Here is a 24,806-nt window from a genome sequence, read left to right on the forward strand (position 1 = left end):
TCCATGAAGAAAATCAGTAACTCCTACTTAATGATGATAATTCAAGCTATTAAGTCTTCCCCTCATCATCAAATAAATTATCCAAATTTAATTGTTAAAATATTTTTACATTTGTAAAGTATGATACAAGTATATGAGGAATTCAGCTAAAATGTAGCAGAAAAATACAAAGAGTGACACTTATTATTAATTTACAGTATTTGACTGAATGCTGTCCTCACTTGCAAAAAATCTAATTTGCATTCATAGGTACAAAACTTGAAGTAGTATCAGTAAATGTCAACAACTTTGGAGACTGTGGAATAATTTAAGTTAGCAATAATAAGAAATTATAATCTTTCCAGTTCCACAGTGAAAGTTTCTGTGATGTATGATGATCATCAATAAGACACCCGGGATGATGTGTGAACATCACCCCGCTATCTGGGAAAGCAGATTCACAATTTAAGATAGCAAACATTTAATTTGGTGTTACTATGATGATGTAATATTGAATGCAAGACTGTATGTGATTCATATGTAGTATTGTCCATAAGATCTTCCCAAATAACTGCCTTTTCAGACTGAAATTCATTATTTTATGTAGGACTTTCCATGCCATCCAATGTCAGTATTCCTACTGCTAATCATTGGGAGCCTAAGTAGATTCCCAAGCTCCTTTCTTGGAACACAAATTTAATTATTTACTTATCAATGGCATAAACTGTTAACAGTCGTGGTTGAGTGGGTTTGGAACAAGGAGAGGAAGAAATATATTGCTACACTTTTATTAAATTCAGTAGTGTTTTACTAAAGGAAAAATCTTACTTTATTTTTATGCTTAAGGAATTCCTTCATCCTAAAGTAAGCATCTCCAAACACAAAAAAATTCTTAGCCTTACAGAAGAGCTGTACTTTATACAAACCACTCCAATTGTGTTTTTAGGAAAATCAGAGTAATTATAAAATAATGAAAATAAAGATAGAATTTGATACTTTTACAGTTCCAGTATACATTACCAGTTTGTGAAATCTGAGGGTTTGTTGTGCTTCGTCCCCCTCTACTTTCTTTCTTTTTTCCCCCCTCCCAAAATTGCCCTGCACTTCTTTACAGCATGATTCCAGTTTCAGCTTTATATTTTTGCCACTACATAGCGAACATAACAACTGATTATTTCTTGAAGCACTACTGGATTAACTGTTCCATCATCAGCAAACTTAACGCTTTCAGAGAAAAAGATAACAAGTAGCATTGAAGTATAATCTTCATCTCCCATACAAAATGTTTATAATGTTGCACTTTAACATTGACTAAATAGAATATTAGGGACTTGCTGATTTGACACAACTTGCACTACATCTGTATGGGAAGAGCTATTTCATTTGGAAGGAAAGTTATCACTGGGGACCGGCAAAATCTGTCCTTAACATGAAAAGAGATCAACTTCAGTATCTGCTGTTAATTAACAGTGTATGGCATAAAAACAAGTACTATTACAACAAAGAAATTTCATCTTTTACCTAATTGCTACTTCTCCCCAATACTCTCTACCTTTCAACCCCAGTCCTCTTGACAATTTTAACCTTTGTGTGAAGACTGAAGTTACCAGCAACTATGCTAGTGCATGTGGCAATTTCATCTGTCCTCTCTGACAGCCTTCTTCCACTAGTTTTTCAAGTGTTATTAAGTCAGGGTAGTAACAACATTGTTGGACCTACACAATTCCAGATTCCTTCTGCATTTGTGAAAGTACGAACAAATGCAGAACTGCCAGTGTGCATCTTAGACCACATGAAACACAAATGACTTACCTAATTTTTAATAGTCTAATTTATCTTAAAAGTTAATGCTGACTTGACACTGCAGCAACAGTAAGCATCACTATCACAACTAATTATAAAAACTTCTGGCTGTTCATTCTACCCAAAATGGTAAGCAAAGCCCTAAAGGAAGAATCTAGATGACAAAAAAAAAAAAAAAAACAAACCATCAAGCAAAGTCATTTGAGTAGCAATATTCATTGTTATTCTTTCTTCTATTTTATGATATTATCATGAAAATATTTTATATTTTCACACTCCTGAGAAACACGGAAATATTGCAAGTTATTTGAAAACTCAAAAATGTAAGGTGATGCTATTTTGTAATTCCTTTGGGCTACATCAAGTACATAATACAGAGAAACTTAAACAATTTGCAGTCAAATAAGATATTAAACTCATAGTATTAGTTGCACAACCGAAGCAAGTTTAACCACATATGAACCATATGGGTCACGTTTTTAATATTTTATTTAAGTGCTTATGCACAATAAAGATTTTCTACAGCCCAGCAACACACTTCAACTAAGGAAGATTTCCAGTTACCTCAAACATTGAGACACACCCTTTGAAAACCGGTCCTCGCTAGGCATCTGCGCAAATTCGAATATCAGATCTAATAAAAGTCAGTACACCAGCCTAACAAAAGTCTACATAACTTCAAATTCTGACAAAAAATATCTTTCTTCCTTGCATCTTTACATTATGAATACAAAGTCTTGATTTTTAAGAAAAAAATAAAGAAGGAAATTGAAGTTATCAAAGGTATCAAGTTGAACTCAAATGGCAATATCTGAAAACGCAAAGCAAACCATAGACCAGTCTAATCTAAAGCAGTTTTCCTGTCAATGCTGACAGTAACATTTCAGTTTTCAGAGCTAAATTAAAGAGCTTGTCTGATTGATGAACTAGCTTTAAAAATGTCTTGTAGATCTCACATTCTAATTTGAGCTCAAGGGACTACTTTTTTACACTGCACAGTTTTATGAAAGTTAACAAAATATATTGCCTCTCTAAAACATTCTCAGCAAAGGAGAATAAATCTTTTGAAAACTCCTCCTGCTCCCCAAAACCTCAGTGAAGTGTTTACATGCTCGCTGTTAAGCAAAAGATACCCTTTCTCTGGTAACTGGTTCGTATAGCCAGAAACTTGACTATGTAAATTGTCTGGCAGTAGCTAATTGGCTATCTGCTATATACCTACACATAACTGATCAGATGAGCTTAATCTAAGACGTATTATGAAAGACACTTGATTAAATTTCTGAGGAAGAAAACAGGGAAAGGAATTATGCACCAAACAGCTTTGTACTGCCCACAAAATTAAAATAATTAATAAAGAAAAGCGAATTTGAGTAAATACATGCTTACATAATACCTCATGTTTTTCTAAAGCTACCAGCATAATATGCCCTTAATATAAATCACAGAATCTTAAAATTGTTATTCCCTTTGATTCACAAAATCAATCCCCATCAACAAAGGATTAGAAACCATACAGGTCAATTCCTATTAACTTTAGCAAATACCAGTCAACACTTTGCCAAAAATAATAAAAAATCCTTTCTGATACAGAGTGCTTCCATCTTAATTTTAAAGCTCTTCTGCTGATTCCATTCTGGAATCTGGAGCTAACTACTCACTGAATGAAAATTTATCTTGATTTCTTTCACGACTTCAAGGTAGAAACTATAGTGAACACTTGTCTTATTCATATTTAAGAACTGCGTAAAAACTCTTGCAATTTGTAGAATTAGACCACATCAGTCACCCAGGAATTTTTTTGCAAAAGTTCTACGCTTTTAAAAATAAAAGTAATGAAAGGTAGCACAAAAATTCTAAAAGGAATCAAGAAATCTTTGATTTTTACATCAACTAGATAAATCATTGAGGTAGCGTAACTAAATCAAAATAAAGAATATTTTTTTAAAGTGAGTAAAACTGTTGGGAGAGCACTCCATAGACTCTTAAAAGGAATGTTAAAAGGATGTAAAGAGAAATACATTTGTTTTAAAATGTGTCACTTCAAAGTAAGATGTTCTGTCTCCATTATGTAAAGAGCTATGTAATTAAAAAAACAGCCAAACAAAACCCCAAAGTCCCCATCTGAGTCTAAACATGAACCCATTCTTACTCAACTTCTTGGAATTTCAGCCGTAAATTGCAACTAAGAGTATGTTTTCACCCACAGGAAAAATCACTCTTTTCAATTCCACTTATTTTAAAGAACAATTTTCACAACTAAATGTACATTAGTTAATTTGTATACAATTTAAGAACGCGTATCCAAGCACACTCAATGTCACAAATATATTTAAATTAGTGTCTTGTGAGTGTTGGTCATCTTGTGCCATCAGTGAAGTTTTTGCATTTCAACTTGGATCTTCAAGACTTGTGATCCAATGCAGCTATTTTTCCACATTTTACATGCAATACATTTGAAATGCATCTTCAACTTAAATACATTGATTTTTACAACAGAGATTATCACATGGCTAACCTCATCCAAAAAATAGCACATCTGTAATTCATATTACAATTCTAAGGGCCATGTATTTTCAACAAATCATTGCCATACTCTAAAATTGTGTCTTCCCTTATTCAATGGAAGAAGGGTAACCTTTGTGATGCTTTAGAATATGCCAACATATACTGCAGAGGTAACACCTATGCACTGCCTAAGTCAGGACTTTTTTTTCTTTACAACTGTTTTTAAGTATGGATGATGGAATCCCAAGACCTGAATGTCTACTACTAAACACTGTAATGGTTTCTCTGGCTTAGAAGGGTGTATTCCATACATCATCTAAAGAACCAGTAATGCTTAGCAAAGGATGCACAACTGATTACTATCCCAGTATCTATATATGTCCTTATCAAAAAACAATAAATGGGTCAAAAGTTATTTCAGCTGGAAACGTAATTTTACTTTAAGTTATTATTGACTTAAACTGGAGTAGAATCAAGCCCTGAGGCACAATGGCTTTTTTTTTTCCCCCCAAATCTGTCTTGCTCACACATCTTCCTGGAGAGAAGAAACACCCTAAATCAACAAAACAACTCCAACTACCAAACCAAAACCCAGCAAAAATCTAGCCAGCCTATGTATTTTATATATATTAAACCTATGAACTGAGCAGAAAAGGAAACAGGGTGGAAAAGATGCAAGTAGTGAATAAAAAAAAATAGATGAAAAAAAAAATTTCATTAAAAAAGTTGTTTTTTAAAAAAATTTAAACAAAAATGGACTTTCAATTGAGAAACTGAAATTACTTGTTTCACAGTCCACTGGATCCTATTCTTTTTCCTCTCCAAGAAGAGTTAGTTTTCCCTTCTAAATAAAAAAGTGAATCAGATTTGACTAGGTATAATCATTTCTGTGAAAAAGGAGAAAATTATTAAAGAATACATTATTTTTTTAAAAGTATCTCCAGTCCCACGAAAAGCTCATTTTAGTTTTCTTTTATCCCAGAAACTCAAAACAACAGATATACTATACAGAATTGCAAAAGATAATTGCCACCGTTTTTTAAACCAAACATAGAAGGCTCAGAATTCAAGCAAAAAAAAAAAAAAACCAACCCCAAACCACATAAAATGAGCAACAAATGCCTCAGAACTGCAATACCTGCATAAGCCAATTATTTCATGTGAAACTCACCTTCCATTTCTAAAAACAGTTTCTCATTTTCACTAACTTACATCTACCAATTGAGCAATTATGCAATATGTGGGTGTACCTTGCAGTCGTTTTCTTAACATCTGCATTCTCTGTTAAATTCTAACTGTACAAGATGTCTGATATTTTTTCTTTATCTTGAACCTTTAAAGTGGTAGGTTTACCAGAGGCGAAACCACACACCAGAGAATATGAGTCATATAATAAAGAAACGACTCTTCCCCTTCTCCCTCTTCCACCCTGAAGCTATAACAACCTAAAGACACTCTATTGTAAATGGCTTCTTTGGTAATATTGATAGCATGAACAACTTGCAATCATTTAGCCAATGAATGAAGATTTTTTTTTCAGTCTTTACTGTATCCGCAACAAATTGTTCTTGGTGTCATTTTAAGGCGAACTAAAAATTATGCTACTGCAAAAATAAAATTCCTTTTAATATTCTGAATGTGTATGCACTTCCTTTCAAGTAATGCATAAAATAGAAAACATTTTTTGCATGTTCCTTGAATAATAGCATGAAAAGACAAAAACAATGAAAGGCGAGATGCCTATGCAAGTTTATCTGAAAGACATTTCTCATTTGTCCACAAAGAGTAGCCTGTATGTTGAAATCCTTAATTTTCTAATGATTCCATTTCAAAAGATGGCAACATTTACATACAAGTAAACCACTGCTCATGCCAACTACAATAAACATATAAGGAAGCAAGCCACCCTACTTGACTGTTTATGTGAGTTTCCATTCTGAAGTGCACTAAGTACGAGCCACTCTATCCTTTTATTTCCTTTTATACCCTTTTCTGTAGGTAGACTGCAACTCCTCAGATTGACATCCTGAATCTAATTCCATGTAGGAAACCATCTTTCAACAAAGTGTCAATATAGTCAACTATATTGGAAATTTGGAATAGAAGAACTAAATGCAGAAACAGCATTTACAAACAGCAATAAATAAATCGGCAACAACAAAACCTCACACTAATAAAACAGGTGCGATCACCAGAGTTTTGTGAGAAAGTTAACCCAACGGTAATGCTGGTATAAGCTCCTACCAGGACCACTTTTCAAAAAAAGTAAAAAAACCCAACATTTCAGTAGATAAAAGTGAAGCAACAACCTTCCCCTTTGAAACAGAATAAATCAGTGGTTTCTATTCTTACCTGTGTATAGTCAAAGTCAGAAAGAGGAGCTATACTCTTGATGTAGTCCATTCGAAATTGGTTTTCTGGGTTAGCCAGTGGAACTGGGGGTATTAAAGTGCTCATAGCTGAAACTATAGTCTAGAATTGGATAAAACAAAACCAAACACATTAATCTGGATAAATCTAAGATACAGGATCAATACAAGATAATCTGATCAGCAAAATAGGATTTCTCTCAGCACAATCTTGGAGAGCACAATCCTTAGTATTTCCAGTACACTCAAGCATTTAAGAAAAGCATAGTGGTCTTACCACAATTGCATCTTTAACGTTTTTCCGAATATCCAGTATTTTCTGTTTCTTTTCTCTGCATTAAAACAGAAATATTAACACTTTGAGGTTTTTCTTCCAAAGCAGTTCATTCAGTTGCAATTATATTTTTTTTCACTGATCGTTTGTTTATCTGCTCTTCAATCATTACAACATACCAACTGAAAAGAACAGCAAGACAAAGCTGTTTTTCACTTTACCCCTTTACTTGCATAGCTTGAAGAGCAACGCACATTCATCCCTGATGGATTTTTTGTTTTTAAATCAGAAACCCACAGCCACATCTGCAAAACCTCCTCTCATGGAACTGGAAGTCATTCTTTCATTTCTACAGCACGCTGTAAACATGCTCTAAATTAACAACACATAGTTGAAGGCCAACAGATATCTAAAATTAATGCTATGGATTAATGAGAGTTTCTAGCAAAGAATTCTTCAGAGAGAAAATGATGTAGCCTTAGAAAACAGAATTATTTCTAACAAATGTGCAAAATTAGTTTCAGTTTTACACTAAATCAAATACCGGAAAACAGCAGCCACCATCATCCTGAATATGACTTGGCATGTATTTTTATATTACTGACAGATGCAATGTTTGGTTATTTAGATGCAACATTTGGTTATTTGCTTCTATGGTAAAAAGTAGTCGCCATGTTGTTGCTACACAGGGGCCTGTCAAGCGCTGCAGTAGCAACAGTGTAAAATACTGTAAAGGGGGCAGAAGGAGAAAACACAAATATACAATAGCAGTAATTTCCTTATCTTCGCTCCCCTTCCTTCCCTCCCTCCCCTAAAATGCAGTGTCAAGTCACCAAAACACAGGGGATAAGAGGAGAAATTTCCTAGTCTACAGTTTGTTAACCTGTTTCCAGCATTTTATGAAAAATAAGTCACAAAGTGTCAATAATTCTTACTCTGAATTAAATCCATTGACATGTAGGATTCGCATTTGTTTCACAATAGTGCTTTTTCCTGACTCACCAGCTCCTAAAAGAGAAAGGGAGAACATTGTGAGACGTTACAGGCTAGGGGTATGGGGTGGGTTTTTTTTTTTTGGACACGACAGCATCTCCCACGTCCAGCAGCATTTCTGTATGTATACATCCATGTGGCTCAGGCGCTGAGCTCAATCTGGGGACGTCTCGCATATTGCTTAATACAGAAGCCTATATTTTTCATACCCAACGCGCACACATCTCCCCTCTCCGCTGCGCCCTGCCGCCTGGGCGGGCTGGGGCAAATGTCCCTTCCTCGCTCTCCTCTCCCCGGCCCCCACCTCTGCCCCCTTCCTCCTTACCCAGCAGGAGCAAGCGGTGTGTCGCTTTATAAGCCAGCCTCTCTTTCTGCAACTGCTTCTCTATTTTTTTGTTGGCTTCTCGCTGCGCTTTCTCATCGATACGCTGATCCTCCGTTTTGCTGTTGCCCAAACACCCCATAGCCGCTGCTTAGGATGGATGTCAAACCGTTGCCTTTACAGATTTTGTATTTACACAGGGGAGAAGGAGGGCGGGGGGGGGGGGTGGGGGGTAGGGGGGCGGGGAGGCAGAAGACAAGTCTTTATATCCGTGTGTCCCCGCGCCGGTTTCTCTTCTCTTCTTTCCCCCCGGCTTGCTCACATAAAATGGTCTCTAGCCGCTCTCTGATCGCAGCGGAGTTGGTTTGCTCGCTCCCCAGAAGAGATGCGGAGCGCAGGCGACAGAGGTAACCGTGCCCCGGCGGGGAGGGGTTAGGGGGGAGAAATCTGTGCAAAAATGCCTAACATGCAACGAGAGGGAAAAAAAGGGCTCCTCCTGGAAACCAGCCGGGTGCCGCTCTCCTCTCTCCTCCTCACCAGGCACACAATCCCTATATTTCTCTGTAAAGGTCTATTTTTGTCTTCCTAACTCAGCACTGCCTCTTTCTGCGAGACCAGGAAACAGCCAGCTACCAGCCCTACGCGCAGGGAAGCCGAAGGAGAAAGGTAAAAGCCGGACCGATCTACCTGGATCCTGCGGGGCCGCGGCTCCGCAGGCCCCGCGCCTCCTGCCGCCCCCCCGCCTCGCCTGGCTTCAGGCCTGGCCTCGGGCCGGGCCGGGCCGCCTCCGCCGCGCCCCGCACCGCGCCCCGCCGCGCACGGCAGCCACGGCCCTCGCACCCCGGCCGCGCTGCTGTCGCGAAAACCTGGATCTGGCATAGCTTCCGCGGGACCTGCGGCCTCCGTGCCCCACGGCACCCCGCGACCCGGCGAGACCCGCCCCGGCCCTCTGTCGGCGGCCTCGCGGCGGCCTGACTGCGGGACACGGCAAGTTGGAATCCAGACAGGCGTTTCCCGATTTTTCCCTGCATTCCTCGGCGGTACTGGAAAAGCCTGGCTGCTACCAGAGCAAGGTTTGGCATGCCTGGGTCTTAAGTCCTAGACTGCTACAGGTGATGGCTGCCATCCTGACTGACCTTGAGGGGAGAAGAGGACACGCTGCCCACAATCAGTGGCACACATACATACGCCAATACAGAATGCACACATATGCACAAACACCCTGCGTTGACTTACTCATAAAGTGTCCCTTTCTGCAAGTTGTCACAGCAGCACACTGGCAGTTTTTCCCTTTGAATATTCCAAACTCTTAAGAGCCGAACAAGAAAATGAAGCTGTCCCAATAGCTCACAACGTGGTAACATTCAGACTAATACCACCTCCACCCAAAATCTTGACTAAGGAACCATATGTTTGTTCCTTCCTTCACCTCCATTTTAGGTCCTGAAATTACACATCATGCTAGACAACATTATAGGTATTCCTTCTTGCTTCAAATCTCTCACCATGCAAACTGGCATCTCTGACCAAAAGTGGCAGTATGGCATCTGGTTCTTCTTAAACTGCCGCTGTGTAGAAACCGCCCTCACTATTCAGACAGGATCCCCGATTCCCTAAGGCACAAGAACACTACAAGAAGGATTGACACAATGCTCCTGAAGTCCCAAAATATTTTCAGTATTTTATCTCAAAATATTCTTATTTCCCCAGGTTTTTGATGATAGATTATTGAAAAAAATAGTATTTGATAATTGGTCTTGACTAAAATCAAAGAGAGATTGCCATCACCTTCAATCAAACAAAGTACTGTTTTTATCTAAAAAGTCTTGAGATGCATGTGTCAAAAACCCCATAGAAGGATTTAAGTTTTTTTCAATTGCTTTTCAATTGGTACTGTCTGTTTTGAGCACACAACATAGGAATCTGCAAAGGGCAAGACCCAGAAAAAAACAGGTACTGTTTCACCTGAGTTTGGGTCTGTAGAGTCTGCAGGAGATTACTGAATTCAAGTGTCAGACATGCATTTTTTAATGGTACTGCTTGATCTAGACTCTAGAAACTGTTTCATCTGCCTTCTTACATGGAGAAACACAGGTGGGTACACTACAGATAAAAAACTGACAGGATCTGATAGGCCGAAAGATACATTTTTAAGTGTTTCTCAGCTGCATTTTTTAGGACAGATTGCTTTTTGCCTATTGATATTTTCCTGTCTGGAGGGGCAAAAACTGTCTCAGACACAGGTAGGTTTGTAAACGCAATTCAGAATGATGGCTGTTTTTTTGGAGGCTGTCAGGCATGGGATACATAATGCATAGCTTTCGTGAAGAGCAGTCATGTTTGCTCTTGGCCACAGCCCTACGAGGGCTCAAAACTTGGCTATAAATCACTAGGATTTTTATAGTTCTTCAATGTCAAAAGCCACAATTTATGATTTACAAGATGTGTGTAGCCATCTTTATTTCCTATGTAAATATATCAGTTTGGGACCTAGGTCCCAAATCTGGCTAGTGTCAGTCACTTCTAAGAGCTACATCTTGGTTTTTTCTCTCCTCAGCAGTTTTCTTCCTGCATGTACTAATGTTAGGATTTTCGAGGCAGATTTGTTTCCAGCTTTGAAAAGGCACAGTGCCAATAAATAGGATTTGTCGGGATCCTGGTATATCCTGCTTTTACCTTTCTCTGAAAGAGGGAAAGTGTTTCTCATTTCCTCTCTCCCCCTGGAAAACTCCATGACCCTTCTGGGTCTCTTCCTCCTGAGGAAAGATCATACAGTTCAAGAATGACATCCACAAACAACCTGTGCCCAGAAAGAACTTTTGGCTGCAATAATATGCCTAATCCTTCCTTTGCTTTTCCCAAATACAGCACTTAATGCATTAAAAAGTACAAAATCCTAGAAGCAATAATAAACACGGGAGAAGCTTTCATGCCCTTTGGACACAGGATTGTTTTTTCCTGAGAGAAACTTCAGCTACCACATGAATATATGTCTCCTCTGCAGACAGATAAACCTAAACTGTGAGCATAGTTCAAATACCCACCTCTATTAAAGGTTTCAGCAATGCTGGTTAACCAAACCAGCTTCTAGTACAAATCACACATGTAGATAAAACCAAAATCCCATGCAAGGGAAGGGAGGTTCTGCTCTTCCCCTCTCTTTCCTCAAGTTCCTGGTCTTCCTGAAAATGAGGAATTTCATATCGCTTCTGCTCCATTAGAACACAGGTATACATACATATGTTTATATATGCACATATATAAAAATATAAACGTTCACTGAGTGGGTATGTGTGCGCAAAAATAAGATTAATTTTCTGCCTCATGCTCAAACTTGGTGTTGTCCCATTGTGGAGCACGCAATGCAGCCTAACTCCTTGTGGAGGCAAACCAGAGACACCATTATTTCCTGCTTTCCTTTGTGAGTTCGCACCTGAAGCTGTGTTGTTTGTGAGCCTCAAGCTGAATGTTAGGGAGCCCAAGTCTCTTTCATGAAGCCATGTTTGTGTTCCTGAATGGAATGCAAAGCCTAGCTGAAGCCAAGTTCAAGGAAATAGCCATACTGGGTGGTCATCCTTACCAGTAAGTTTCTCCTGACCATTCTGTTTGGGCTAAAGGACAAAACACAGTGAGAATTAATGGGGAGCTCCTACAGATAAGCTCAAGAAACCTGTTTGCTCCTTGCCCCTCTAATCCAGAGCAGGACTGATGCAGAGATTTTTCTGGCAAACATTAAGTAGAGAGGGAGAAAGTTTCTCTACGGAAACCCTGCAGACCCTTTGCAGACCACATTTCCTTTACACAGCCTCTATTGTGGCTTTGGTTCTGATTCTCAATCAAAAAAAAAAAAAGAACAAATGGAAAGACAGATGTAAATAAAAGCTTAGAGGAGAGCTAAGCAACTGGAAAAGTGATTCTTCCTGCCTCAGCTTTCACAGGGGTCTCTGAACTCTCTGCTGTCTTCGTCCTCAAGCATGGGCACTGTGCTAGGTGGGTAACACTATGGTGACCTGACCTGCTTCTCCTCATTGACCTCTTTTTCACGTAGCCCACCACTGCATATTAAGATATGCAACTCACTAGTACCCATATTTTTCACTCCACCTCATTGTCAAACTGTGGTTTGAGAAGAAAAAAATAAATTGGTATTTGCATATATTTTCAAGAAAAATAAGGTTGCAAATTCTTGGTGAGTTTGTCTCCCTGCAAATGTCAAATATTAACACAAAAGTACACACTCTGTGGAAGGCCACATTTAGATTCTTATAAGACACATGAACCAGGAACAAAAAAAAAATCACAACTCTGACTGTATTAAAAATACTGAGGATCTAGAAAATACACAGTACATACTTTGCAGAGAAGTGAACGTCATGCTAAAAAGTCTAACCTTCATCCTTTTGTTTAAACCCATGACTTCAAAAAAGTCATTAAAATCATTTTGAGAGGAGCTCTTCTGTATTAAGCAGTGAGATGGGAGAGATGCCAGTGGAGGTGAGGTATGCGTTTCCACAGTGACTGCAGACCTGAGCCTGAATCAACTTTACATCCATGGATTAGGGACAAACTCACTGATGCAGGACAGGGTCAGGCAATGCTGAGGGGCACGGCAACACTTGTGAGTAGTTCCCTGGCTCCCTTACCAGGGGACAGTTTGCTGTCCTCATATCCATGCCACACTCCTTTACTTGGCAGCAGTCACCATGAAACTCACCTGACAAACCAACTTACCCCTCGCTTGCTCACAAACCATCACCTGCCCCATCTCTGCGATGCACAGGCAAGCAGCCAAAGGGAGAAAGGAAGCAATGTGGTAGCAGGCTATGAACTAAAGGTTAATAGGGTCTGAAGAAAATAAATTTTTTTTGCAGAGAAAAACTGCAGGCAGCAGCCCATAGAAATGATGACGATAGCCTTTTGCTCTGAAAAAGCATTTTTGAAGGCGAGGATTAGCTCCAAGAAAGAGCCAGATGCTCCTGGGAAGCTGTGTGGAAAAGCATCAGGTGAAAAGCTGACTTCCAGTATGATTGTGTTGAAGAGAAGACAATCCTATAGAGCTAGTTATTCCTTATCCAAGCTAGTTATTCCTGATCCAAGACCTGCATGGAAGCGGAAGGAAGGGGGAATTTCTGCTGTGGTCATCACCATCAGCTCAGGGTTTCCATTTAGATCCTTAGTTCATATGTTTATTACTTGTCTTTTCCAGATAGAAATCCCTTTCAATGAAGAGAGACTCGCATAGTAGCACTGCACACATGTCCATCTATCCATATCAGAGCCAGAAGTTGCTGATTGAAACATATAAAGCAAGGTCTCAATAATGTTTTAGAGACTAAGTGATTTAAATATTCTTACATATTACTATCAAATAACACTTTTAAACAAAGTGATGCAGATGCTTTTGCAATAAGCAAAAGGACAACTTTTTTTTTTTTTTTTGAATTTGCGAGACTCAGTTATAGGACATGTTACATTTTTAGCAAAACAGGAGGCACTTTTGTGACAGTATCCCAATTTATGAGGATTTTCACTTCGCTGGGCACTCCGACATCCACCCACATCCATATCCCCCTCTTAAATTAAATAGAATAATACTTTTACATTTTAAAGCAATCGAAAAAATAATTCTAATCAGTTGTTCAGGAGAGTCCTTGAGATTTAAATAGATTTAAATAAAACCAGGCAAAACATGCTAATATTACTCTAATTTAGAAGTGAAATAATCAATAAATAAATAAGTCAGAATTACAGACAGAGTTGCTATTTTAAAAAATAGGGGGAAATCTATACAGGAGACATATCCTGGATTCTCTGCAACATGCTGACCAACATCTTGTACAGCTGTAACAGTGAAGCTAAATAATTTATCAGCAATTTCTAAAGGGTTTCATATGTTATACAGAATTTTGCATTTAATAGTAAATGCTGCCGTCAACTGTCACAATCTCCCAGGAATGAAAAACTGGGGGAAAAAACCCCATGTGTGAGACACTGAACATATGTGAGATGTGCCTTAACCTCACCGTTAACTCCAAGGCACAAGCGTCTGTAGAACGCTTGCAATCGTGGCACACCTGCCTCCACCCCATTCATTAGACAACATTCTGCTGAGCTAGACTGTACGCTCACCATAAACACATATGATCCATGATTTACTTACACTTGTAGCACACCTCTGTCTTGATTTAAATATATATATACTCTTTCGGGTTTTATCTCCTCTGCTTGAGACACTAAGTTTTAGCTATCCCAGCAAATGGCTGATTTTCATAAAAAGGAACTATCTACCTAGTTACGTTACTGGCATTCAAACTCAAAATTATGCTCTAATTCTTCTGAGTGCCTGGAGTAATGGTTAATGATGTCCCTCAACAGGAAACTTTTACAAATAAACCTTGTTCCTTGCATACAACTACCTTAACATGAATCAAAGAATTCTATAACCACAGCCAGTGAGTTCATATTAATACAATTCCAACACCCTAAAGCACTGATAAGTTCACAGCAAGTAAGTCTGTTTCCCAACCCTGTTCAAGGATCCCAACACTTAAACTTAGACACAAGAGTAATCAGTAAAAATTGACTTCAGCATTTATTGCAGAAATACAGCTTTTACTTGGCTGCCTGAGTCTGGACTAGCAAATCCAGATAAAAACCAAAACTTAGTGAATAACCACTGTTTTCCTTCTAGTCCATCTATCTTTTCTAAACTGACACACCTTCTGGTAACAAATACTTATGAAGTCACATTCAGTTTGTCCCTTTGAGGTACAGATCTTAAGTTTCCTATAGGTATTTTTGTGGTATATGTGTGCAAAGCAGATGATATTTTGGATTAAATTGCTATCATATGTTTGCTTATAATTGAAGAGACGTGACTTGTTGACCCAAGTGGTCCTTTTCAAAATCAGGTTTACGTTGCAATTAAACTTCTATGCTTTAATGACATTATTTATTTCTCTGGACAAACGAAACAGTAGATATGAAGACTAAGCAGATAGATTACTTATACACATGACTATTCAGAAATAATAATGTTACTGAGGAATCTGTGTTTTCTCACATACTATGGGAAAGCAAAAGTTTGGTTTTTAAATAAAAATGCATACCGAAAGAAAATGTCCTAATCTATGCCAACATTTTCTCTGAGTTTAACATTTCAGCTAGGTCAACAATGGTTTCATGTTTTCATACCAATCTGGATAATTACAGGTACACTTGTTTTGCTTTGTTTTTTGGTTGGGTTTTTTTTTTTGAGATCCATTTCAGCCTAATGCTTTGCAACCTCCTTGAAATGTGAAATGTTAAATCTTAGCTAATATCCAAATGATGTAGTACAATGCTATGGAGAACTATCACAGCAGTGTCCAAGGTTAGCAATAGTACAAAAATGCAAGAGTGGTTTAATGCAGCAATCTCAGCTAATGCAACTGTTCAGACACTGGACTACATTTTAAAAAACTGAGAGGGTTTTAAAAGCTTATAGCTGCTTGGAGTATGGAATGACTTACAACAACAGTGACCTAACTAACCAATTTGCCTAACAATCCTAAAAGATTTAAAGGCCTTTAAACCTATCCATATGCAAGCTCTTCCTGCTCAGAATCAGCTACAGCAATCTGCCACCCACATCACTAAACACAATGACAAGATTGTGCTTCCGTGTCTTTGCAGCCTATTCTTCATGATATGCAAATCTTCAGGAACTGCATTTCTGATCCTGATGCAATAGCACAAAAGCTATTGTCATAAGAAATGGCTTTAACCTGTTAGCAACACTGTTGCCACAATTACTACCACTGATAAAGATATTATCTCAATCTGCCACTAAAAGATCATTAGATACGTTATTACTATTGTATTCTTTTATATAGATGCTAATTGAGAACACTTGATTTAAATAAAAATTATCACGATAAATTTTCATTGACAAATCTGTTCTTAACCTTTAGACAGCTCAGGATGCTGCCTGCTCATGTAGGGAAAACCAGCTATTAATAGGTTAGTCCTGTAAAACATTTACCAGAAATACAAACCAGTGTAGCACTATACAAAGAAGAGAGCTTGGAAGAATACACACAAGGATGCTATATGTCTGAACATGTAAATAACTTACATTAAGCTATGTTAAAACTTATCTGTACCATTCAAATGCTTGTGGTCCATACAACAATTTATAGTGTGTTTGGACATGGACAGCTGTACATTTAGAAAGATTCAAGTATTAAAGCACATGATACACGACAGAAGTTTATTCTATGTCATTCTTTTTAATGAATTTTTTTGGAGGCTGCAAAAGCAAATTATGAAAATGACAGCAAATGTCTAAATTTGACTTGCTTGCGTGTCTTCCCCTTTGATGTTTAATTTCAGGATATATGTCACCTCAGAATGACCAGGATCTTTCAGATGTAAACAAAACAAAGAACCCCTCCCCCCCAAATGGAGGCCCAAAACATAGCAGACAAGGCATTTCTCATACAGAGAAAAGTATTAACATCGTATTCACAAGACTTAATGAAAAACATGATCAACATTTATCACCTCCTTTCAAGAGAAATATCACAAGCCAGCAGAGGTACAGAGAAGAAGGATGAAGATGGTTAGAAAAGACAATTGGTATCAGAGAAGGAGACTAGAAGGAGTGAGATTTATCAGGCCAGGGATCTCTGTGGCTGCCTGTAGTGAGGAGAAGGGCGTAGTATGCTGTGGATTGACTTGTAATCCCAGCACACAAGGGCTGCAGCTTTCTACCACAGCAAGCACACTGCAAGGGCTGTTTTATCCAAAATTGTGGGTCAGGGCCATTGGGTTTGCCTGACAGAAACCAAAGGCATACCATTGCTTCCTAGAGAAGTACAAGAGAGCTTTCCTATGACTAGAGAAAGTATCACATTTAACACAATTCAAACTGTTTCACTTAATAATTGTGTTTTGAGATGCAATAAACCATGTGTAAAAAAGGCAGGAAAAATCGGAGTTTCAAGCTGCCAGAAGAGCCCAGCTCTGTGAGAGCACGGTAACAGAAACCAGTCTGTCTCTCCTTTGCCCGAGGAGATGGAGATGTCCCTTTGCTCGTGCTTCCACCTCATTAAAACGAGCTGCTGCTTATGTTGCGGAAGTGTTGTTCAGCAGAGGGAAGGGAGGCAGAAGATGGCAGGCGTCCACACACCTTTCTGAGCCTGTTCCTTCTATTGTGTCAGCAAACAATAGCCTCCCTGATAATCTGTGAATCTCCTCAGGCTCCCTTCATGCCTTTACCATACGGCTTCCCCAGTCTGACTTACCTTCTCTGCTATATACAGCTCTCTGAACATATAGATTATTTCTCTGTATGCCCTGCAAGACGGTAAGTAAAAAGGAGAAAAATATGTCACTCAGTCTAGTGCCAAAATTTTCAAGTTTAACTTGGTTACTTTTCATATGTTGTCTACAAAAGTTTAGGTGATTTCTAGCATGAACTGATGGCTGTCTTCTGTAAACTGTACAGAGCACACATCCAAAGATTAAGACAAAAATCCTGATGCTGTGGCAAAATTCTTCAAATACTGCCACATTTCGTGTTTCCCTTCCTGAGGTCTGTTAGTCATTTAATGGAAATTCAAATCAGTATTAGTATACAATCTGTATTACATCATGTTGCAGTTTACATTTACTGTGCGTTGTGCCCATGAACTTCTTGAATGTGTAGTAATCCTTTTCTGTGTCATTTTGGAATATACTGAACAGAAAGGCTGCACTTCAAAAATTCAGAATGTTGATAGATATAAAAATACAGATGCTACACACCTGTTAAGTAAGGGACTATTAGGTTTTCAGAACTAAATCTTAAGAGATGACTGTTCTAATTGTTTGCTATAAAAATCAATGACAACTTTAAAAAGTCATTCTTCACACTGACCAATACTCTGGAAGTATTTGGTTTACTTATACATTAAGGAAATCCACAGTATTTTACTTACATAAAATACCAAAATAATGTTTTGGTTTTTTTATAGCTTGCTCTATTCCAGTTGTACACTATGGTGGTTTTTTAATTTAATTTTGATTTTTGTACTTGGCCCATGAAAACCCTGACACCAGACTTAAATATTATTATTACATATTCCAAGTTTATGCTTGGAATCTACTCACTTGAACATTTCTCGTTTAATATCAAATCAATGATAAGAACAGAAACCTCTGATTTCTGTCACACAGAAAATCTGCTATAATTATGCACAGTAAAGACATGATGTTACATCCACTAAGGGTTAAAATTGCATACGTTATGCAAAACTCTATAATCAATAACAATTTTAACCAACTGCAGTGAAAAGAACTGAATCTTATAATGCAATACATCAGACTAAATACTGATTTGTACAGTCAAGCTTCTTACCAGACATTAAGCTAATATAATAAATCAAATGTGGAGTGCAATGTATCTAATGCAGATGTTTAAAATCTAAGAATTACAAAAATTATATTATTATGTAATAAATTTTTCCCTTAAAATGCCCATTTGTCTCTACAGACTACAAATGGATTCAAGGTGAGTTCATCTAGAGATCAGAAATGACTGTGAAATAAAAATAGAGGTTACTAGCAGGAAATACAACTGAGCAACTGCATTGCATGGCAGCAAGCCAAAATTAGTGTGTTCTCAGTGATGTGTTAAAAAGTTAGAAAGTAAAGGCACAGAGCTAGTGACCAGCAAGTAGAAAAGCTTTTGCACATAGTTTAGCACCTCTGCTCATAATAAATAATTTCTAGTGATATTAATAAATCCACTTTAAGAAGTCAATGTCAATACATTTTAGTGGTTTACTTCACTTAAAAAGGAATAGTTCTTTCAATACAGTGCTGTTCAACTTGGTCAACAAGCCATCCAATGACCTCAGGCAATGATAAATTTCTATTATGGGCAAGTAACTCATATCCTCAAATCTCATGAAATAATTTTGACAATATATTATCCTTTTTCAAAAGCTGTCATCTTGACCTTTTAGCGTGACATAATTTCTCATCCCCTAGATTGCACCACAACTATAAGTCAGTGCAATCTGAATAAAATGCCTTACTTGCATTGATGCCAACTCATATTAAAATTATGACTTACCTATCAACATACTCAGGTAAGCCTCAATTTCCCTTAAAAGAAAAATGAAATGCAAGCAGCAGATAACAAATTCGCCCTTCTCCATGCAGAATTATGTAAGTAAAAATATAAGATGATAGGCATGTTGCTGGTTTTTTACTGACAAGATATATACAAGATATACACTGACAAGACATACAGGAGAACTTTCTGTTCTGGTAAATTCTGGTATGCATTTACCATTTATGGCTGTTTCCTATGCCTCTCCATTTATTCTTTCTTTCCATCAATCCCTTCACATCCTCTCTCTCCCAAAAGAAAACCTCACAAATAAACCATTGCTCTGTTGGCACGCCTGCCCCATATGTGAGTGAATATTTCTCCACAACATTGGTGGCATATATTGCATGCAAGTTCAAAAGTAATCGCCTCAGACATTTTGAATTTACCTTCTGTGGTTGAGGTTTTGTGAAGTCTGATGAACAGACCTAAAATTGCCTTAGGCCAAGGCCTACAAAGTTGGTGTGTTCATAGTTATTTTTTTTCTTGACATGACTGAATCTTTCATCATAATGAAAGAGAAAATATTCAAAATTTGTACATATTTCTCTACAAAGTGAAGAAGATAATGCACATGCCCAAAGTAAACTTTATTTGATAAGTGTCATCTTAAAACTTTAAAAAGATCACTGCAGAGTGCTGCAAGTAAGTTACAACTGACATTATCAAAGTTCCTGAAAGGAGCTAACCCGAGTATTTCAAATGTTGGAAAAGAAACAAAGTATTTGTAGATGATCAGTAACTTCTGAGTATTTTTAGTCAGGTTTCACTTTAAAATAAGGATGGGACCATTAAAAATATGGTAATTAGCTCCTCAGAACAAAGTGGGAAACACAAACACTTTCAAACACAAAATTAAAATGCTAACTTCACAGAATCTCTCAATATGATTAAGTTATTGGAATCCACTTGTAATTATCATGGGTTTTGTCACGCATTTTCACTGTGCAATATGGACCTCACTCTTTGATGCTCCCTTTTTTGGGGGAAAGACAAAAGTAATGATCTGTATTTTCTACATAAAAATGCCAGAAAATCTAGGTTCAAACTACTCAAGGTCAGCATAAGTTTAAGAGTGGACCACTGATGATGATGACCCACTGATCAGGTGAGCTGCAAAGAGAAGCTGTTCCCTTACTGGGCTACTTGACGGAACAGTAGTTGCATTCCAGTTTTAATCCACAGCTTCTGATAGGCTGAACAGCCCAAATATGAGTTATTCCAGCATGAATATCCACATGTTCTGAGAGGCATGGCAGAGCTAGGCACAAAGAACAGTTTTACTTTCAGTTTGAAAAATCTGCAGCAAACAGGGTCCAGTGCAAATAGCCAAAAAGTCCTACAGAGACACTGATAGGCATTCATATAACTTTCCACAGAAGCCCAGAAAAAGTGCTGATCACAACATGGCTTGTTTCATTTCAGTCAACAGTTAGGCAAGGTCAAGCAGCTGGAGCAAACTGAATACATCCTGGTCTACAATTACTCCATAATACCACTCACATTTTTATCTAGATAGCTATCTTTAGAAGAGGAAGTAAGTGCACTAAGCAATACCACCTCTTTTTTCTTTCTGTGCCCTGGTCTCCTTTACTTGCTTTCCAAGTCTAATCGTCAGAACTTACTTATAATTTTATGAAAGATCAAATTCTCCAATTACCTTATTTGATAAATATCTCTCCCCCCCCCCCTTTAAAAAAAAAAAAAAAAGCGCCTCTACACTTCCTACTTTCGTACTTGCGGCCTGTTCAATACCTGCCATCCACTATGACATTCAATGCCAGCAGCATCAGCTTTGCAGGAAATCATATACACGAATCCACACAGTTATATGAGAAATATCCATAATAAAAGAATAATATAAACTTAAAAATCCCCTCCCTCCAAATTTTTATGCTCATGAGATAAGAGCTGTCAGCAGCAGTCTAGTTTCCTTTTTGACACAGATGATACATGTTTCATAAGATTGCACTGAATATATAATTACCTAAAGATAGGAACTAGCCCTTTGAAACTCTCTTTTCTGATTTATGGGGCATGAAAATCTCTCTCAGGCAAAAAGAGGTAGTAAGTAAGACTTCTGTTTCCTGAAAAAAAATCTATACTCTAGATGAGTATATATAATCCCAAGGAGCAACTCCATTTCTCAGTACACCTTTGAAGAGGCATGTTAGGTTTTGAATAATCTCGAATAAACCAAAAACTGATACACCTTACTCCAAATACACTTTTCAAGATAAACTTGATTAACGCTGCTGTGGAAAGAACTTGGGATCTTCTGAACAGAAACAAAAGTATACAGTGCGAGCCTGATGTTAGTAGACAGAGCATGTTGTCAGATATCTACTGTTCCTGAAAAATCTGATGTGAAAACATGAAAAGCAAAGCACAGTGAGTTTTTTTTCAGAAACAGAAATACATTCCCATTTAAAAAAAAAAAAAATCCCTATCATTCAGTACCTTATCTATCGTAGAAGTAGATGTGATTATCATAAGCAACAATAATCAGTGGATTTCTGTTGGAGTACAGAATGAGTAACCTTCAACCTAAGGCTTAAGGCCAAGTGACTAACCTTAAAGAGATATTTACACTGTTATTTTAAAAATACACTTTATGCAGTATATTTAATTAAAAATTTTATATTCTAAATGTGTAATAGGGAAAGAAATTAAACATAATAAACGTGACTTATGGAGATGATCTCAGAGTTAGAGCAGAGGAGGGACTTGGCTGTGGAATAAAACTTCTGGAGACATTTCAGGACAACAAACTCTCTTTTTTCAATTAGATGATCTAACAGACCCCGTGATGATCCAGCACAACAAACAAATTGTCTAGGACGTGCCAAATAGAACAAAATAAACATGATTTTTGGCTCTTAGCACTAGAATTTTACTCTCATTAGAAACAGGCTCTTTTGCAAATAAAATCTAGTATTGTAATACATAGTACTGGATTCCACAGTTATGATCATAATAAGATCCTCTTGTCCTAAAAAAACTGAAAAAGTTTGCTGCAGAATATTGAGAAGTTTAATATTGGGACTACTCTTAACAAACATAGCGAAATGGTTATCACTCTTCCAAGTCAGTCATTTCAGTGTTTAGGAAGAAGACAGTTTGTAATCAAGTCAAAATGAAAACAAGCCCTAAACAGGATTGTCTAAGGACCCATCACTGTGTAAAAATAGCTCATGTGTTTAATCTTCTGTTATGAGAACACATTAGAGAAATCTGAGGGAAAAAAAAAGGTGTACATACATATGCATACTCTCAAACACTTTTTAGACACAAAGCACACACATGTAGACTTTAAAACAACAAAAATATCCAGTCCATTAATAAACTAAAAGGAAAGGAATGCAAAATATAAGTAACTCATGAAGGAAAAAACCAGCAGTTTAATAGCGAGAAAGCAGTGCTATAGGGGAGGTTGCTTGTTTCCCAGTGTGCCTCAGTGCTCAACTCATATGTTAGGAGTGCATTTTCCCCCACTCGTTTCTCAGCTGAAAAGCTAATAAGTCTCAACAAACAGACTTAAGTTCAAATAACATTAATTCTGCTATTAAGGTATATCACTGAGAGGTTCTCCCACTTATATAGTTATCAAGTGCTTGGCAACAAGGACATTTATAATTCATTTCTCTAAAGAAGGAAAGAAAGACCCGAACTTTATTACAGCTCACTAGCTGTGTCATTCTTTACAGTTTCAAGCTCCAGAACAGCAGCAAGAAAAAGACAAAAAACTGCAAATAAGTACACAATAACCTGCTGCCAAAATGGCATCAACACTTAATGCTACAGGTCATAAAAAACAATGTATCAATCTTTCAAAGCATTACTTTTGATAAAAATTAACAAGGCCCTTCAGACCAGGGTAACATCAGGCACCTCTAAAGCTATCTTAAAAACAAAGGCTTCAGTGAAGCCATACTCATTTATTGTTAATGGAGTATGGTTGCTGAATCAGGCAAAGGTCTGAAAGCCCTTGCTAAGGGAGTATGGTTACTGAATCAGGCATAGCACAGAAAAGGGGTGTCTCCTCCAAAAGTCAGGTTCATCAGAAGGCATTAGCCTTGAAGCTCTTCTCTATGGGAGCAAGGAGTGGACTAGAAAGAGCCTTTTCCAGTCATCCTCTTCATACAGTCATCTCCCTTTTTCCACCACAGCCACTCCACTGTCACATGCATCACAAGTCAAAAAATACTTCCCTGCCATATGCTTGGCATACTTTGGTTACCAGACAGTAAGCTGTCACATACATTTCCTTCACGTGACCAAAAGCATATGCAGTATAAGATGCAGGGGTTTGCATTTTGGCCACAGAAAATGTGTGCCTGCTCATTTTATCATGAGGCATTATAATGCATGAGACTCTTCCACATGCAGCTGAGGATGTGTGGCCTGCTAAAGCTAGAAGATGGGCATCATCATTCACAGCAGTGTGGTTTCTGCAGAACACATGAAAGATCTGAAGTTTCATGCAATGTTTTTGTTTTCATTTTTAATTTGCCCCTGTTTAAAAGCAACTTCTTCAGTTACAATAGTAAAGATGAATACCATGCAAAGAACTGAAAAGCAGCAAATCATTGCTCTTAAATGCCAATAAGCAATTAGTGCTGTCCATTATGGGTTCTCGAATGCACAAAAAAGAAAAAAAAAAAGACTGGTTTCAAAACCAGTTGCTCAATAAGCTCTCTACCCAAATGGAAAGGAAAAAAGAAAAACAGTTAGTTTTGTGGATTTAGCCACCACGGTTAGCACAATATGGATGTCAAATGGGCTGTACTGTTAAGAATACAACATTGTACAGTGTGGAGATTAATATCAACTTGAAGCTGTATTTATACATTAACACTGTTCGCAAACAAGAAGGCTTTCATAGTGCAGGCAGGAGATCACACTATGAGGAAGAACTCAAGAGTCTACTTTAGAAGCTACAAAACTTTGAAGCACTTGATGCGGAATGTTTACTTAGTTCTAGTTTAGTACAGTCGCCTAGATAAAACAGTGATGGCAGATGAAGTTCTGGTGTGAATAAGCTGAGGTATTTAACCTTAAGACAATGAATACAGACCCCACACACTAAATCTTAGTATGTCTGTACTTGTGGTAAACAGTAGTTTACTATCTAACCTTACATTCACTGTAGCAGTACAGAACTGGTAAGTGTTCCCATTATCCTTATTGTGTCACCACTGACCCTGTGATTGGCAGTGACTGGCAAACTGAAGGATAAGAGGCAGGTACAGACTTTATTTTAAGAAGATAAATATGGTTCATTTATTTGAGTTTAGTCAGCTCTTTCATTCTGCAAAGTAGTTTTTATGTGATTAAAAAGGACCAAATGGTTCAAATGAACAAACATGGTAACTTTTTCAAGCAATGTTCAGCTATCAAATGGGTTGGGATCCACCG

General features: G+C 37.7%; 1 protein-coding gene across 3 annotated transcripts in view; it reads right to left on the bottom strand.

Moving 5' to 3' along the window:
• GNAL (G protein subunit alpha L) overlaps positions 1-24,806 on the bottom strand; it is a 198,470-nt gene that overhangs the window by 122,780 nt on the left and 50,884 nt on the right. Inside the window, exons 1-4 of one of the 3 annotated variants that reach the window (XM_061996075.1) lie at positions 8,936-8,990; positions 7,869-7,941; positions 6,937-6,991; positions 6,643-6,762 (exon numbers count right to left, since the gene is read on the bottom strand). In XM_061996075.1, the coding sequence (XP_061852059.1) occupies positions 6,643-6,762; positions 6,937-6,991; positions 7,869-7,903 (210 nt within the window). In that variant the 5' untranslated portion in view covers positions 7,904-7,941; positions 8,936-8,990. The other 2 variants (XM_061996074.1, XM_061996073.1) reach the window with 2 other exon arrangements.

This window comes from Colius striatus, chromosome 4 (genome assembly GCF_028858725.1).
Source record: "Colius striatus isolate bColStr4 chromosome 4, bColStr4.1.hap1, whole genome shotgun sequence".
NCBI lineage: Eukaryota > Metazoa > Chordata > Aves > Coliiformes > Coliidae > Colius > Colius striatus.